The sequence below is a fragment of the Poromitra crassiceps genome, assembly GCF_964638095.1.
Source record: "Poromitra crassiceps genome assembly, chromosome: 3".
Lineage (NCBI taxonomy): Eukaryota > Metazoa > Chordata > Actinopteri > Beryciformes > Melamphaidae > Poromitra > Poromitra crassiceps.
Genome location: NC_139625.1, coordinates 22227196 through 22243259, shown reverse-complemented (window position 1 = coordinate 22243259; position 16064 = coordinate 22227196). Strand labels below are relative to the sequence as shown.

General features: G+C 43.4%; 2 protein-coding genes across 3 annotated transcripts in view; both read right to left on the bottom strand.

Annotated features, from left to right (window-relative positions):
• The window catches only part of mgat5 (alpha-1,6-mannosylglycoprotein 6-beta-N-acetylglucosaminyltransferase), a 183404-nt gene extending 179602 nt beyond the window's left edge, over positions 1-3802 (bottom strand). For both annotated transcript variants that reach the window (XM_083632428.1, XM_083632429.1), the window contains exon 1: positions 3667-3802. The gene's annotated coding sequence lies outside the window, so the exon portion shown is untranslated. The remainder of the gene's footprint in view (positions 1-3666) is intronic.
• Positions 3803-9698: 5896 nt separating this feature from the next.
• Positions 9699-16064, bottom strand: part of clic5a (chloride intracellular channel 5a) — a gene marked incomplete at both ends in the record, with an annotated part of 8806 nt that continues 2440 nt past the window's right edge. The window contains 5 exons of the mRNA XM_083632812.1: positions 9699-9863; positions 12265-12416; positions 12623-12729; positions 12858-12983; positions 15219-15328. Coding sequence (XP_083488938.1) covers positions 9699-9863; positions 12265-12416; positions 12623-12729; positions 12858-12983; positions 15219-15328 — 660 coding nt within the window. The remainder of the gene's footprint in view (positions 9864-12264; positions 12417-12622; positions 12730-12857; positions 12984-15218; positions 15329-16064) is intronic.

Sequence of the window (16064 nt, the reverse complement as noted above, 5' to 3'; positions counted from 1 at the left end):
CTAGACATATTCTCTGTGAAGCCCTCTGAGACATGCTTGTGAATTAGGGCTATACAAATAAACTTGACTTGATATGTATCATTGCAAGCTGATTTCCCAGATTCTTTCAGCAGGAGAGTGTGTGTGTGTGTGTGTGTGTGTGTGTGTGTGTGTGTGTGTGTGTGTGTGTGTGTGTGTGTGTGTGTGTGTGTGTGTGTGTGTGTGTGTGTGTGTGTGTGTGTGTGTGTGTGTGTGTGTGTGTGTGTGTGTGTGTGTGTGTGTGTGTGTGTGTGTGTGTGTGTGTGTGTGTGTGTGTATGTGTGACTCACTGTGGCCTCCCAGGTAGAAAAGAAACAGCCGAGCAGTAAGAAACTCTGCTGAGACAAACGGTAGCACTCTGTTGTGGCTTCAATCTAGGCACAGTTAGCTTCCCATTTACATGACTCACAGCCTAACCACCTACTGCTTACCACCGCATTTGCAACCACAGCAACGGTGCAGCATTGTCCCTACGGGTTGATGAAATAGGAAGGGGTAGGTGGAAATGAAGTCATTCAGTTAGTTTGCAAAGAGGCAAAAACGTTAAAAAATGTTTTAATTAGTGGGCTTGATTCATGTGTTCTTTAGGCTGGACTTCTAAGATCAACAAATATTTTTCTTTGACTGCCTCTCCAGGTTTTGTAGTGATCGCCCTCGGTGTGATACAGCTTCTCAATGGAATTAATTCATCGTGGGCTTTGTGACTCAGGATAGAGACGTTTCTCTACAACTCAGACTTGCAGCACTAATACGTGAGCGCTTTGAAACGGCACTGCTCTAACAGGAGGGTGATTGTAAAGAAGCAAGTGTGTGTGCATTGCGTTATGGAAGGGAGTCTCTTAGTTCAAAGTGGAGTTGCTGCTAGGTGGGTTGTGACTTTCTGGCCAAGTTGCAACAAACATGGTACAATATCCACTCAAAAGGCTGATTTGTATAGCCAGGTAAACCATAGTGATCATGTCAACTCACATTCTGTTTTGTTCTGCGGATCAGGCCCACCCCCCAGCGATTTCCAGAAATGACAAAGCGCACGGACCAATCAGGGAACTGCCTCGTAGTTGACAACGTAAACGGCCAATCAGGGACGCTGCTGGCAAAACAGTATGGCGGCTCCCGAAGCAACGAGCGGTGGCGTTAACGTTAGTAGTAGTATAAGCACAGCCATAAAGTGGTTATTGCAGAAATAGACTCAATAACAACAATTATACAAGAACAAGAGTATGCACCAGCAGAGTCTCTTGGCGGAAAAGATGTTTTGTGGAATGTGGGTTCACGTGATCACAGTATGGTTTACCACGCGATGATTTTTAAACCTCAGTCTAACCTCAATTCTACATAACAATCAGGCAATATCAATGCTGGTGATCCCTGATTTTCAAAGGTACAGCAATTATAGTGTGAAGCTGAACCAGACAGGCCCCATGAGTAAGAGAAGGTAGGAGTGAGTGTGTGTGTGTGTGTGTGTGTGTGTGTGTGTGTGTGTGTGTGTGTGTGTGTGTGTGTGTGTGTGTGTGTGTGTGTGTGTGTGTGTGTGTTTGCTGATCAAAAGTCGAGAAAACAGGAGCCCTTTAATCACAGAAAGGCCAAGTGTTCCACTTCCTTGCGTGGCATCCATCACCGCACGCAACCCACTGATCCCTCCATCCTCATCCCACCACTGCCTGTGCTGGCTCTCCACCCCATCCCAACACCATGCCCCTCCCACCTCCCAGGCAGCCCCATGCCACGCCCCTCTTACCCCCCCACTCCCCCCCCCAGCCCCCAACGCCGTACCCCTCCCATCTCCCAGGCAGCCCCATGCCACGCCCCTCTTACCCCACCCCCAGCCCCCAACGCCGTACCCCTCCCACCCCCAGCCCCCAACGCCGTACCCCACCCACCCCCAGCCCCCAACGCCGTACCCCTCCCACCCCCAGCCCCCAACGCCGTACCCCTCCCACCCCCAGCCCCCAACGCCGTACCCCTCCCACCCCCCAGCCCAACGATTTCTTGCCAGCGGAGCAAAGCTCCTTTTCCTCCAGATTTATAATCCCCAGGGGCTCCGGCAAAAAGGCGGCTGAAAGAGCTCTTTATAAAGCCGGGGGCCGTCAGCAGCTCACCTCTCGGCCACTCCGCTCAGCATTAGCCCTGATAGCCCACAGCCTACAGTCCAGGATCATGAGCAGTGAGGAGGATGTTTACGCCGGATTCAGAAATCATATTTGTGGCCTACACGATGACGACGATGACACAAGAAGCATCTCACATAATCAAATGAGTATGGATTCCACATAACCTGATTACATGAAACTACTCATGGCGCAGACTGAAAATTACTTGGCTCCGCTAGTAAGCAAAGTGATTTAGTAATGTGTGAGAGGCAATTGTGTGAGCCCAAAGTGGCAGGTAAACAAGACACACCACACAGCTTGAAAATCTAGCTCCACATTGTGTTGTTCATGTCCACGATTCAACTTGTTTGGCACAAGTTTCTTGGGCCTCACCTCTACATGCCGAGTACTGTCAAATATGACGCATGCACAGACATATCTTGCTTGCTACTCTCCCATACAGTATCATAATTACATGATTACATCAGGGTCCACTAGGGATTCAATTTCAACCTTGGCCCATTTCAAATGAGGCATAATCTCTCATAATACTGGCCAAAAATAGAGGTACTACGTTTTGTCCAGCACAGCATGCAAAGAAGTCAGTGAGTCGGCAGGCCCACAGGGCATGAGTTAACAGGATTAACTTGAAGAGCCTGTACCTCTGCTCTGGACACCGAGAGGATGTCACCAGGAAAACCGGTATCTCACTCACTGGCTTACCTATGTGCAATGTTGCTGGAATGCCTGGTTACTGTTTCACCACGCTAGTCTGTTCAAACTGCATGGCCGATGGACCTACAGTCAGACTATCGTGAAGCAGGGAAGGTCGCCTGTCACTGCCAAACTGACAAATGCAGCTGTAGCTATATACTCATATATTGACACTTATTGTAAACATCCCATAATAATAATAATAACCCCATGACGTAACGTTAGCCTAAAACAGTTTGGAGGCGAAGTAACGTTACTGTAAATAGCGTAGTCCTGTTTGGCAACGTTAGCATATTGGGACTGGCTTGGAGTTTATTCTTAGACAACCTGTTCATGATCCCACAATGATGCTTCGTCCTCACACTAGTCTACTAACTGAGGCAGCCTACCGATGTGCTATGCTTACCAATGGCTGAATGAAGTGAATGGCTATTAGCTCATTTATAAGCTAGCTAAAGCTGGCGTGTAATAACACAAGGGGACCCTCTGCTCTCGCATTGCTGCGGCGCTTATGATCGCATGGATTCCTCTGGAAATGCAGCTAGCGTTGACTTTAGCTATGTAACTCCGTTTGCCCAGCAGGATCGCTTTAGCTATAGCCGCCTAGCATGCCTGGCTGCTGCTATCACCATCGTTGCTGACTTAGATAAGCCTTGTTTTTGAGGGGTGAAACGGCTAACTGGCTCCCGTCGACCACCACACACTCACAACAACACAGCCCAACCGCCGCATTGACAAGTCGCCCACTCCCGAACACACACAGCTGAACACCTCGTCTCCCCGTGTCTGTGTGAGGTCAATGGAGGTGTTAATGAGCTGTTGCCTGAGCGGTAACGATGCTTACCTTTGTGTGTGTTCTGTTCTTTAGTCCAGAGTCATGTAATACATCGGTAATAAGGGTTATATCCGTGCAGGGAGCGGGCGGAGAGGAGAGGAGAGCCGCTGTGTGGCGAACAGACTGGAGAGACTGGAGAGATGGGATTGTTGCCTCCGCGGCGCGCACGAGCCTCGTTCTGTTTGCTCTGCCCACTTGCAGAACGCGAATGACAGTTTAGGGATCGTCTGCGTGTTAACACCCCCAGGAGAAAACGTATAAAATAATAATAATAATAATAATGATAATAATAACAATAACAACAACACCACCACAACGACAACAGCAATTTCTTTTTTGAGTTAACAAAGCTGGCATGGCCAAATAAAAGCAAACATCACACTCATAAAATAAATTACAAGTTAGAAAAAAAAAGATGACAGAACCCGTAATCAGCTGGCATGGCCCCGATTTATTTGATTACGATTGCAGTAATTGCAATGTACGTTTATGCCAACTCTATACACATGGAATGAGAATATTTTTTTTCCCAATATTTAATTTTGCCATTTTCAATCAATTAACAATATATATATGCATGGGGTCCTACACAAGGGAAAAGTCCATAGGAAACCAGCCGGGTGAATCACATTCATCCATCGCCCCTAACCTCGTCAAGGTAGGCCAGAAACCGGTCCCAAATTGTTAGAAATTTCTTAAGTGAGTTGGTCCTCAGGAACCTCTCCATCCGTATAACAGGGATCATGTCTGCTAAGCTGAAAAGAGGGTGGAGAGGGGGACTTCCATTCCTGCAGGATGAGTTTCTTGGCAACGATCGTCATCTGTGTCAGAGATTGTTGCACAGCTATAGGAAGTCTAGAGAGGACTCAGAGCAGCTGAAGATGGCGAGTTCTGCCTCTGGCTGAAGGGTTATTTTGTAGGCCTTAGAGTAGCCTGAAGTAGGCTACCAGTCAAAAACTTTGGCCCAGAATCCGGTCAGTGAAGGGCAGAACCAAAAGGCATGAGACAGAGTGTCCTCCGACACCCGACACCTGTCACACAGTAGAATAGTGAAGACGGTGAGTGACTTTAAATTGGATCAGCTGGTGTCTACTATTAACTGAGCAGAGTTGTATATGGAATGAGAATATTAACTGATGTTTTTCTGCCACAGAAAGATAAGTGGAAAATCCAGCTTCAGCTTCCTCTATAAACACAATATCCATGCTGCAAACTCGTGATTGTGACATAATCATGTTTTTATTGCAGGATTAATCTTTTGAGGCATGCAGCAGCATGTCCATGGTCGAGGCAGTCAACTCAAAAGGTCAAAAATTGGGCGGATCTCCCACAGAGGTAGGTAGCTAGGTAGCCTACAACTTTATCAGGTCATGCAGTTCATATAACAAGTCAAACAGGAATGCAACCCAAGATAGCCTACAGAGCGTAGTAGAAAATATATGCATTTGAATTATGTAGCCTACATGAAATAGTCCTAACAAGTGCACAATATTGTGCTTTCTAACTTCCACTCAATCCGTTTGCCTGAGAGTAGACAGAACATCTCATAACAGCACTTTGCCTAATATGAAACATGCAGCCTTGGCTGTGATTGTCATTCATTTACTATTAATGGTGGCTAATTTGCTTGACGTTTCCATGGGGGCCACCAGAGACATTTCGTTTGGGTCCCAACTCCAGACTACTCTCATCCAGGCCAAACCCACATTATTCAATGGCTCCAACCATAGACCGGCTCCAACCCAGGAACGACAACAAGCGGGACGGTCCCTAACTACATGCTCGTGAGTCGTGCTACAGACCATAAAAGCTTTGTGTTTGCTGCCATCTGCTGGCTAATTGAAGCTACAGGCCCACCTGAACTTTACACTATTATTGACATGATGTCCCACACTTTTAGTTTTCACAAGTCAAACCACTGAGAGAGAGAGAGAGAGAGAGAGAGAGAGAGAGAGAGAGAGAGAGAGAGAGAGAGAGAGAGAGAGAGAGAGAGAGAGAGAGAGAGAGAGAGAGAGAGAGAGAGAGGAGAGAGAGTTGACTTAGTTTAACTCAAAGATCAATGATAGGCTCCATCTAGCTGCAAATTGTGCTGTTCCAGTGCAGGGGCCCTAATTAATTTGTGTCTTACTTGCACCTGTGTTGCTTCCTGCCTTTTAGACACAAAATGGGTGAATTGGGGGGGGGGGGGGGGGTGAAATAGACTAATAGGCTATAGATGGGATTTAGAAGTGGGTATACCCAATGCTGACTGAAAAAACAAGTGGGTATATACCTGCGTATACCCTGCACTACACCACTGCTTGAAATGTAGCTGTGAAATATATTGCCAACGTCAAGCAAACTTAAGCTCTAGTTTCATATTTGCACATGGTTTTGAGTAGATTTTGACCATCACTGGCTGTTTTCTTCTTCTTCACTGAATACATGTTTGACAGACATGGATGACTGGCACGGTGGCTCAGTGTTTAGCACTGTTGCCTTGAAGCAAGAGCCTCCCGGGTTCAAACCCCTGTCCGTCCCAGGTCCTTTCTGTGCGGAGTTTGCATGTTCTCCCCGTGTTCGTGTGGGTTTCCCCTGGGTGCTCCCGTTTCCTCCCACCATCAAAGACATGTATTTTGGGGTAATACTCCTGTCATGCCTCTGAGCAAGGCACTGGCAAAAGAAGTGGAGTTGGTCAGGGCTGAGAGGAGTTGCACCACTCAGTCCTCACATAGCATTCTAAAGCCTAACAATGGAGAAATCCAGTTGGGCTCGTCTGCTTTGAGGAGGACGACCTAATATATGACCCATTGCAAGACAAATAAACTGAGATCTGGGTCAGTGTCTTATGGATGAATGTCTTATCTCTTATTAACACAATAATCACCACAAGAGAGCTATGAAGCCTTTCTGCTGGTCTCTACCTCAACCACAGTAGAGCAATGGCTAAAGGTTGCACTGTTCAAAGACCAATTCAACTTTATGAAAATGCTAAGCTGGCACCAGATTAGAGTTATAAGAGCATATTTATTTTCAGTAATTCCTTCAAATTTCCTTTGCAAATGACTCACTAATTGTATTGTCTCCAGACACCAATAACAGACCTATACAAAATGACTTACATGCAACAGTAGTGCTTGAATATACAGTAGGCTATTGGTGGAACCTTGTTCACCTCCTTCACTCTGACTCCATTCCTCTTCAAGTCTCTGTGAATAGAACAATTCAGCAACTTTTGCCAGACTGACTGGTAATATTTGGGGAGAGATCGCTGTCTTGCAGTTTATGTCTCAAATCTTTCACATGTATGGTGTTGTTTTCCCCGGCAATATTGACAGTAGCAGTCCCCCCTGCTGTAAATGTCAGCTGTCGGCATCCACAACTCTACAACACAGTAAACTATATTCCATCTAGTTCAAGAATGTTGCATGTCCAGCAACTGATAGGATCATTGCTTTATAGCTGGAGTAGAAGTTGCTGGCTCTCAGTTTGTAACATAATCTACAAATGTTTATGTGTATAGTTTTCCTTTTGAATTTGCACATGCAAGTGATTTTCTCAGATTAGATGTCTGAGCTATCTGTGCACATCAGACTCTTATGTAAAATCTGTATTTACTGATTGCATTTGTCATTTGCATCCAAAGCTTCATATCCCTGTGAGGTAAAATGGAGACTGGTGAGATGGAGATACAGTATAAACCTTCGACCCATCAGAAGAGAAAGGAGGAGACTAGCCTATAAGAGAGGGACCCTGCTGGGAGGAGATAATAACAGAAGGCAAGAAGTGGAGAAGCCTGTTCATGCCTGTTGAAACACAGGTGAAGCTTGTCCCTGTAATGCACAGAGAGGTTGCCACCACAACTTGAGAGAAACCCATTTATTTTGATTTTTAAATTGACCGGAGTGACATTTACTTCCATGTAGCATTGAAAACATCTTAAAAGTCTTAAATTTGGCTTTCTGAAACTTGCAGATCCACTGATACAGCTCTAAACTAACATGGTCTCAGTTCTTCAGTTTAATTAAGTCAATGGTGACTGGTTTTCTCTCGAGTTGTGCTGGCAACCTCCATGTACCTCCATGTACCTCCACATATATATATATATATATATATATATATATAGTGGGGTGAAATGTGGAAATGTTTGTCCTTAGGTGCTGGCATGTGGTTTTTCCACCACAAAGAAATAAGGAGTGTTGTGTTCAATGTAGGATCTAATGGGTTATTTGCTGTCAGTGAAAAATCACAAGATCAACCTCTGAGAAAATAGATTTATTATTCAAATAAGCGAAAAATACACACGAGTTACAATCATTTACAGACACGATATGTTGTGAATATATATTTTCCACGCCATAGGGTATGTGAAATCCTTCGACAACATCAGTGATTTATCTTTCACATTCGCATTGCGAATCTGAAATCATATCAATCGCATGAATCATTACACTGTATCATTACCGGTACAGAAAGAAAGGTGAAGGCAGAGGAGAGCTTGATTCCCGCTAAGGCACTCACAGTTCAAATGACATTCATTACAATCAGTGTGCATCAAATCACAAAAGAATACAGCAAATGGCTTCTATTTGGGTTCTTCTTTTTCTTTTCAGGACATGATCATTTACTGAATTGATTATGTTTTTTAACGATGAGATCAGTAAGTTCCAAAGGAAATACATCAAACACATCCAACTTTTTTTCAAGTCCAGCGACGAAAAGGAAGAAGGGACTGAGTTCGACACACTAGTCTCTCAAGCCAGTCTATCTCTTCCACAACCTTCGAATGTTCCAGAGACAGTCTGTACATAAGGCCATTCAAATTTGGACTGGAGGAAGTTGTCATCTTCCAAAGAAAAAAGAAAACGCTTTAAACTGGAAGGACGTTCGATGGTATTCGACCAATCACGTCACTTGGAAGCATAACCAAGGCAGGTGTTTGGATACCCGCCTTATTTTGACCAGATATCCCGCCTCATTTTGACCGGATATATCCTGCCTTATTTTCGGACTAACTTTGGGACCTGCCGAAGTACATGGAGTAGTTGTCTGAAGTATTTGAAAATTGAGTGAGCCAATACATCTGCCTTGAGAGACTATCGACAGACACAGTTATCTCAAGGCTGGTGCTGGACCAGTAAAAGACAAATCACTTTGGCTGAGACACATTCATAACAGTATTTCCCAACAACGCTCATCTATTGATTCCACCCTGCAATGCTGCAATAGCGCTTACTTACAATCACACACAGATCCACAGGAGGAAAAGAGGATACTGCTAAAACAATCAAATACTGCTCGATGCATCCCATTCGTCATTTTTTAAGAAACATATAGGCTACATGTTTAAAAGGCTGTAAAGTGGTAATACTCACTCACTTACATAATCAATACTTTAAGGCAAGTTTGATCAAAAGGTAGGTGAATTTCAGGCATGTCATATCACACTGGTAAACTCAAGATTAGCTTCTGATCCAGTGATGGGAGGGAAGATGTGTTTGTCTGTGTTACTCCCTTTAAAAATGCAAAGTTAACATCAATGTGTCGTTAGCACGTTCATTTTGAGACGTTAGTATCATGACAGTGAACAAACAAACGAGACCGTTGCAGAGAAGATTGGCAGCCTCTATCGAGTTCTACATCACATTAAGGGATTTGGCGGGACAAACTGCTGCATTCTTTCAGGCACAAAACAGGAAGAGGGCGCTGTCCTTCCAGAGCAAACAGCTAAAGCTTGGTCACAAGGAGTGAGAGGATGAAAGAGAAAACCGCTTCCAACATGTTTACCCTCTTCAGTATGAGAAAGAATATAAACCTTTGACCATAGCGACAGGTTTTATGTGAAATGTAGTCTTAATTTTGAGAAACACTAGAATACCATTTACAGAGGCTACCAATTGTCTCCACCATGGCTGCATTTGTTTATGGTAATTACAGATCTATCATGATTAATTTGACATACAGTACATTGATGCTGTATGGGTTATATTAGGACATGATTGATCAAACTCTGTTTTCTAAAGGAGAGGATGTTAAAGGTACAGCAGTGACTGTGGTTGCAATCATTTGCCCAGTCTCTTGGCTACGTCCTTATAGGCCAGCTCGATCTCCACGTCAGCTGCACACGTGTTGGTGAACTCGTCCCGGGCATACGCGTTGCTAAGGTAACGCCACAGCCCTCTGAATTCAGCTGGCATGTCGTAGTTTCGGTATTTCTTAGATACCACCTGGTGAAAACAGATACAATGTTAATGACAAGAAAAACGTAGAATGTTTCTGCTTTGGTTTACTGTCAACAGTCAGTCTAGAGCAGTGGAGGGTCATCAGCATAACTGGGAATAGTCCAATTTCAAATCTAATAAGCCGAATCCACATCCAGATTCAAATACTAATTCAGATCCAGACCCACAATATATCAAATGAAATGAAATTAGATTAAATCCAAATCTAAATAGAAACTAATACAAACAGAGGGAAACAAAATTAAAAGAAAACAGTAACACTTTACAATAAGGGTACATTAATTAAGGGGTAGTTTTAAGTATTAAAGTATTAAGTATTTATACTGGTTAGGGTTAACCCTTATAGGTTAGTTGATAAGCATGAACTAAGAGGTAGTTCATGCTTAGTAAGGATTAGGGGTGTAACAGTTCATAAAATTCATGTTTTGGTTCAATAGTGGTTCCTTGATTTTAACAATTGCAATTTATTTTTATTTATTGTACTTATTTATTTCATTATTTTCACCGTCTAGTTTACATTTTAATTTTAATTTACATAACACAGTCTTTTTCGTCTTCGTTTTAGTTCTCCATGTTATCCTTGTAGAAGACGTGCACTGTTCAGCAATGAAAGATTTGTTCGGTTTGGTATGCGTATTGAACCTAAAGCCTCCTAAATGCTTCAGTACGAATACTGTACGCGTATTGTTACACTATGGTCTGCCAACATCGGGCTGTGAAAAAGAGGGAGGTTTTCTGGGATGTCGGTGAATGGCCAATCGTGCGTTCCTTTATCGCAAAATAACTGGGATGTGGAGGCTAAATGACATCACATCCGTTTTGTTAGCGTTCCATTTGCAGAAAACTTGAGCTGGGAAGTTCACTGTTCATTGGTCAGATCCAGTCGCTAGCCAGGTTAGCCATTGTTAGCAATAACAATTGACAACATGGCATTTCGCGGCATTTTGCGCATACAAACAAAGTTAGGCAGTGCTGTGTGTACAGCTGATTTAATGAGACGCAAACAAAACAGAAGTGCTAAACAATATTACTACGATTATTACTACTGTTATTGCGTGGCGCAGCCATCTTGGATTTTTGAGGTCGGGGCTGCTGAGGCTCGTACAAGTTTGGAATGGGAAATGCCAGCTCTGATGACATCACCGTCCCAGCTCATGACCTTTGAAGTCGTAAGATTACCAGTCCCCAGTTATAAAGGAGTGCACGACTAGCCTCAATGTCCCCTCTGCCCCATATAACCCTACACCACAAATTAATAGAATAAATACAAGGATGTAAAGTAAATTACTTTTAATTAGTCTTAATTTCATAGCTCACAGTAAAATAAATAATAATAAACATACAAAATGTACAAAAGATGTGATCAAGAGTCAATATATAAAACGACAACTAAAACAACTTTCAAAATGCATGGTGTTGGCTGATGTGGCTAGCGGTTAGAAATGGGAAGGTCTCCCACCACGTCGACTGAAATTTGGATGACGTATTTCTTCTTCTTGGGACCTGTTTCATCCATTTTCAATGGCAAAGTGAGCAGAGTCCATTGACTGTATACTGTACATGGCGGTCCTCACAGTCCTTGTAGGGAAGTTGAAGCTTCCGCTTATTTTATGCTGGATCAGTTGGGTCGGAATTCGACACAGGCGATCGATCAGAACCTTGGAGATGTCTTTCAAGCTTTATTGAAGTATCACAGGCAGAAGTAAGGCAGCAGGTTAAGCAGTTGAACAGGGAATCGGAGAGAGAGTAGTGAGAGTGGAGCTACCGGGTGGAGAGCGTGTATACCGAAGCGAGAGTAAGCATAGAGAGCAGAACATTGCTCTTGGGATGTATGACATCATCGATGACATCACAGGGGCAAGTCTGACATCACCGATAACATCACAGGAGGAACTCTGACATCATCGCCGATGACATCATCACAACAGCTATGATGTCACAGGTGCACCTGCCGTGATGACACGCTGTGGTGACATCATCGTTGGGTCGCTGGCTTGAATCCGGCCCGTGGGTGTTCCCAGACATGGTCTCATCAGTCGGTATGAGAGGGCCTTTTCTACAGTCCTCACCTGAGAGCTTGAGCGAGCGACGAGTCACGCACGTCAGGCAAGGTCATTTGGTTGGGTTGCCAGGTACCACGACACATAAAGCCTGGACATACAGAAACTGTGAAACACCCATTTGAGTTGTATCATTATGAAATCGGGAGATTAGCAGGAGAAATTACCAATCGGGAGCACAGCGTGAGAAAGGGTTAAAAATAGGGACACTCCCGTGTAAATTGGGAGTGTTGGCAGGTATGCTAGTAAACATTATTAAGCATTAACTAACCGCTAATGAATGTACCCTAATTGTAAAGTGTCACCAAGAAACCCTTGGTTGGTACCTTGACAACGTGCAGCTTGGGCAACAGGTTGCAGTCGGCCAGCGTCAGCTCGTCTCCATCCAGGAACTTGCGGCTGGAGCTGACCTCGGGCAGCGGACCCAGCAGGTACTGATCCAGCCGAGACAGGGCTTTGTTCAGAGTCTTCTCTAACGCTGAAACACATATTCAGAAATATCAAGAAATAAAACAGAAAGGTCATGAAATCAGTCAGAAAGTCATGGAATCAGTCAGAATGGTCATGAAATCAGCCAGAAAATTCATTAAATCAGTCAAAAAGGTCATGGAATCAGTCAGAAAGGTCATGAAATCACTCATCAAATTAATATTGATAAAAAGCTCATTCTTGTTGCACGCCCACATTTATGCTTCTCTGGTTTGGTGTTTTTGACGTAGGCTGAGAACTTGGCAAATATGTCGTTTCCCGCTGTGTTGGATTCATTGTGCCTCGCTGCAAGTTTGGGATACCTGAGGAAAATATGGGAACATGTTAGCTATACAGTGTGACAGTGTGAGTGTGTGTGTGTGTGTGTGTGTGTGTGTGTGTGTGTGTGTGTGTGTGTGTGTATGTGTGTGTGTGTTAGCAGGAGGCCTACTTGGGCGGAGCCAGCATGTCCTCCAGGTACTCCTCTATCTTGTTAACGTCAGTGCAAACCTCCCCCTGGAAGGTGAGGAAGGGCGGGTGTGTCCCGGGAGCCAGGTTGTGCAGGTCCGCTGGTTTCCTGGAATTAATATTTCAGTTTTACTGTTTTTCAGTATTACAGTCAGTTACCAATCAGTTAGCTGCTGGCTTTTACTGTGGAGCTCTGTAATTAGACTCACCTGAATCACCTTTACCATTTCACATGCTAAAGAAGGGTGTAATCCTGTAATTCATCTTTACAGGATCCAGCACCCAGTTGTTATAATGTCTATGAGTTGAGCGCGTTTTATTTTGATTTTCTAATACCAATCAAAAACATAAATCTTATCACCCCTGTATATGAGTTTGAAGTTAAATTGGTAATCCTCGAGATCATCATTTATATATATATTTATTTAGGTGACATTGCACTTCCCAGGGATGGGCTCACCTGTCAATCAAACAGTGTGGGCGGAGCTTGGCTTTTCTGTTGATGCTGCATATAGGACGGTGGATGTGTCCATATTTTTATACAGTCTATGGATTCGACTTTATAAAAATATGTATGTAGCCACCATCACCGTGACGTCACCCATTGGTTTCTGGACTCCCGATTAGAAGCTTTGAGTTTTGCATTGTGACTGTCGCCATCTTGGTTTTCTTGGAGCCAGAAGTGACCATATTTGGATGAGCCGCAGTGCCGCCTGCTATTGGTCTGTGATCGGCGCAAGCTGCGTGATCACTAGACAGGCGATCACGCCAATCACGTCCCAAAACATAGTCTGCTTTATCATATATTTTACTCTAAATAAGACCATAATTTACAAAATAAACACCATACTGCATTCAAAACTTGAAACTAGCCATAGACTGTATAAACAGGTGTAAACAGGTGAGTTATATACAAATCCTACCCCTGCACAGTTGTCAGGAACGGTGAAATTTGCTATAGAGACCAAAATGTTATTTTTGTGTGTGTACCATGCTGTAAAGTTGAGCATTTTAACATGGGGCTGAATAGGGAATGATTTCCTTTTGGAGCCAGCCTCAAGTGGCCAAAACTGCCAACTGCAGTTTTTGGTACTTCTGCGTTGGCTAATTTTTCACAACCGAAGGTTGGGGCTTGGTTAAATCACTGTGTTATATAAATCTGTGATAGCAAAACATTTATTTATATGAAAATGTTGCACATTTTTACTTACTTAAAAAAAAATACTGATTTACTCTTCTATTACTTACCAAAAACTATAGTAGGCTACTACAGTATCTCACTCCCAGTGATTATTTCTTCGGGTGATGTAACAAGTGTCCATATGAAAAGTACTGTATAGAGAGCCAAAGTGAACTTCACATCCTGCTTTTCTCCCTGTACCAGTGTGTGAAAAAATATGAATGGTGGTGAGAGACATACGTTACTTTTTTATCCCGTTTAAATTGTGCCACGGGGTACACATTTTAAATTTTGTCAATTTAAAAGATAACTATGTCAAGAAAGTCACAGTTTGTCCTGAAACTGAAACATACAGTAAGGTTTAGTTTTGTGAATCAACTACATCTCGTGTCGCACATTATACGTATACATCAACAACAATGGACTGGCGGGAGAGACGTCACTTATGCGACTGGTTGTGCGTAGTCTTTCTGATTTATAGTGCCACAGTTTTACCACAAACTGCGACTTTCTCGACTTGCAGAGTTATCTTTTACATTGACAAACATGACGTGTGTACTCCCATAGGACAATTCAAACGGGATCAAAAAGGTAGCGTATCGCTCCGTTCACCTCCGCTCATATTTTTTCACGCACTGGTACAGGAAGAAAAGCAGGAAGAGACGTTCACTTTGGCTCCCAATAGAGAGGCAAAGTGAACGTCACTTCCTGCTTCAGCACTGTACCAGAGATTTTCTTCCGCCATTTATTTTCCCATAGACATTTCATAAAATGCTTATACATTTTTTTTACTTGGTCAAACCAAACGGTTCAGCTATATTTAGAATTGTGAGAGACCATAGAACATTTCACTCGGACCAAAACTTAAAAATACATAATTTTTTTCCTCTTTATACTCACATTTTTTTTTTTTACATTTTGGTCTATTGTCTAATGTTCTATTGTCTCTCACAATTCTATAGCTGAACCGTTTGGTTTGACCAAGTCAAACAATTTTTATAAGCATCTTACAAAATGTCTATGGGAAAATAAATGGCGGATGAAAATCTCTGGTACAGTGCTGAAGCAGGAAGTGACGTTCCACTTTGGCTCTCTATTACCTTCTTAGTGGAGGCCGTGACACTGTGTTAATATGTGTTTGTTATTATTATGAATTATTATTACCTCTTGAGGTCGACTGTGGTGACATTGAAGACCACTCCTTTCAGCCAGAGGATCATGAAGAGGCGCTGAGAGAATGGACAGTTCCCAATGCTCTCCCCGTCGCTCCCCGCCTACACACACACACGCACGCATGCACGCACACACGCACACAGGCAGGCAGGCACGCACGCACGCACGCACACACACACACACACACACACACACACACACACACACACACACACACACACACAGACACACACACACACACACACACACACACACACACACACACACACACGTATGCCACGCGCCCGCAAACACACAAATACAGACAAGTGAGGGTGAGGTACCAGAGGTGGGACCAAGTCATTGTTTTGTCAGTCACAATTAAGTCTCGAGTCTTTGCACTCAAGTCCCAAGACAAGAACTACAAGTACCAAGTCAAGTCCCAAGTCCTAAACTTTGAGTTTAGAGTCCTTAACAAGTCATAATGTGCATAATTTTAACAACAGAGTAATAATATATTAAACATACACAAATCATGAATGCTTTTTAAAATTTGTTTTATTATATTTGTGAACTTTGTGAAGTGCAACTGAACTTAATCATGAAAAAGTAGTCACACTTTTATGGCTATACGAGGGATCAGCCGATCAGCATTTTTGTAAACAAATGGCGTCACTGGGTGGCAACGGCAATGGGACCCTATGGAGCCCGAGCTTGAGCGTCTGACTCTAGCCAGGCTGACCCTGTTCTGACCCTGTTTACATTTTAAAAACTGCGACAGTTCACACAACTTTAACACGACGATGTGCATACCGTATATTATACATCAAACTGTTGAGCTACTTCTGCTCTCACTCA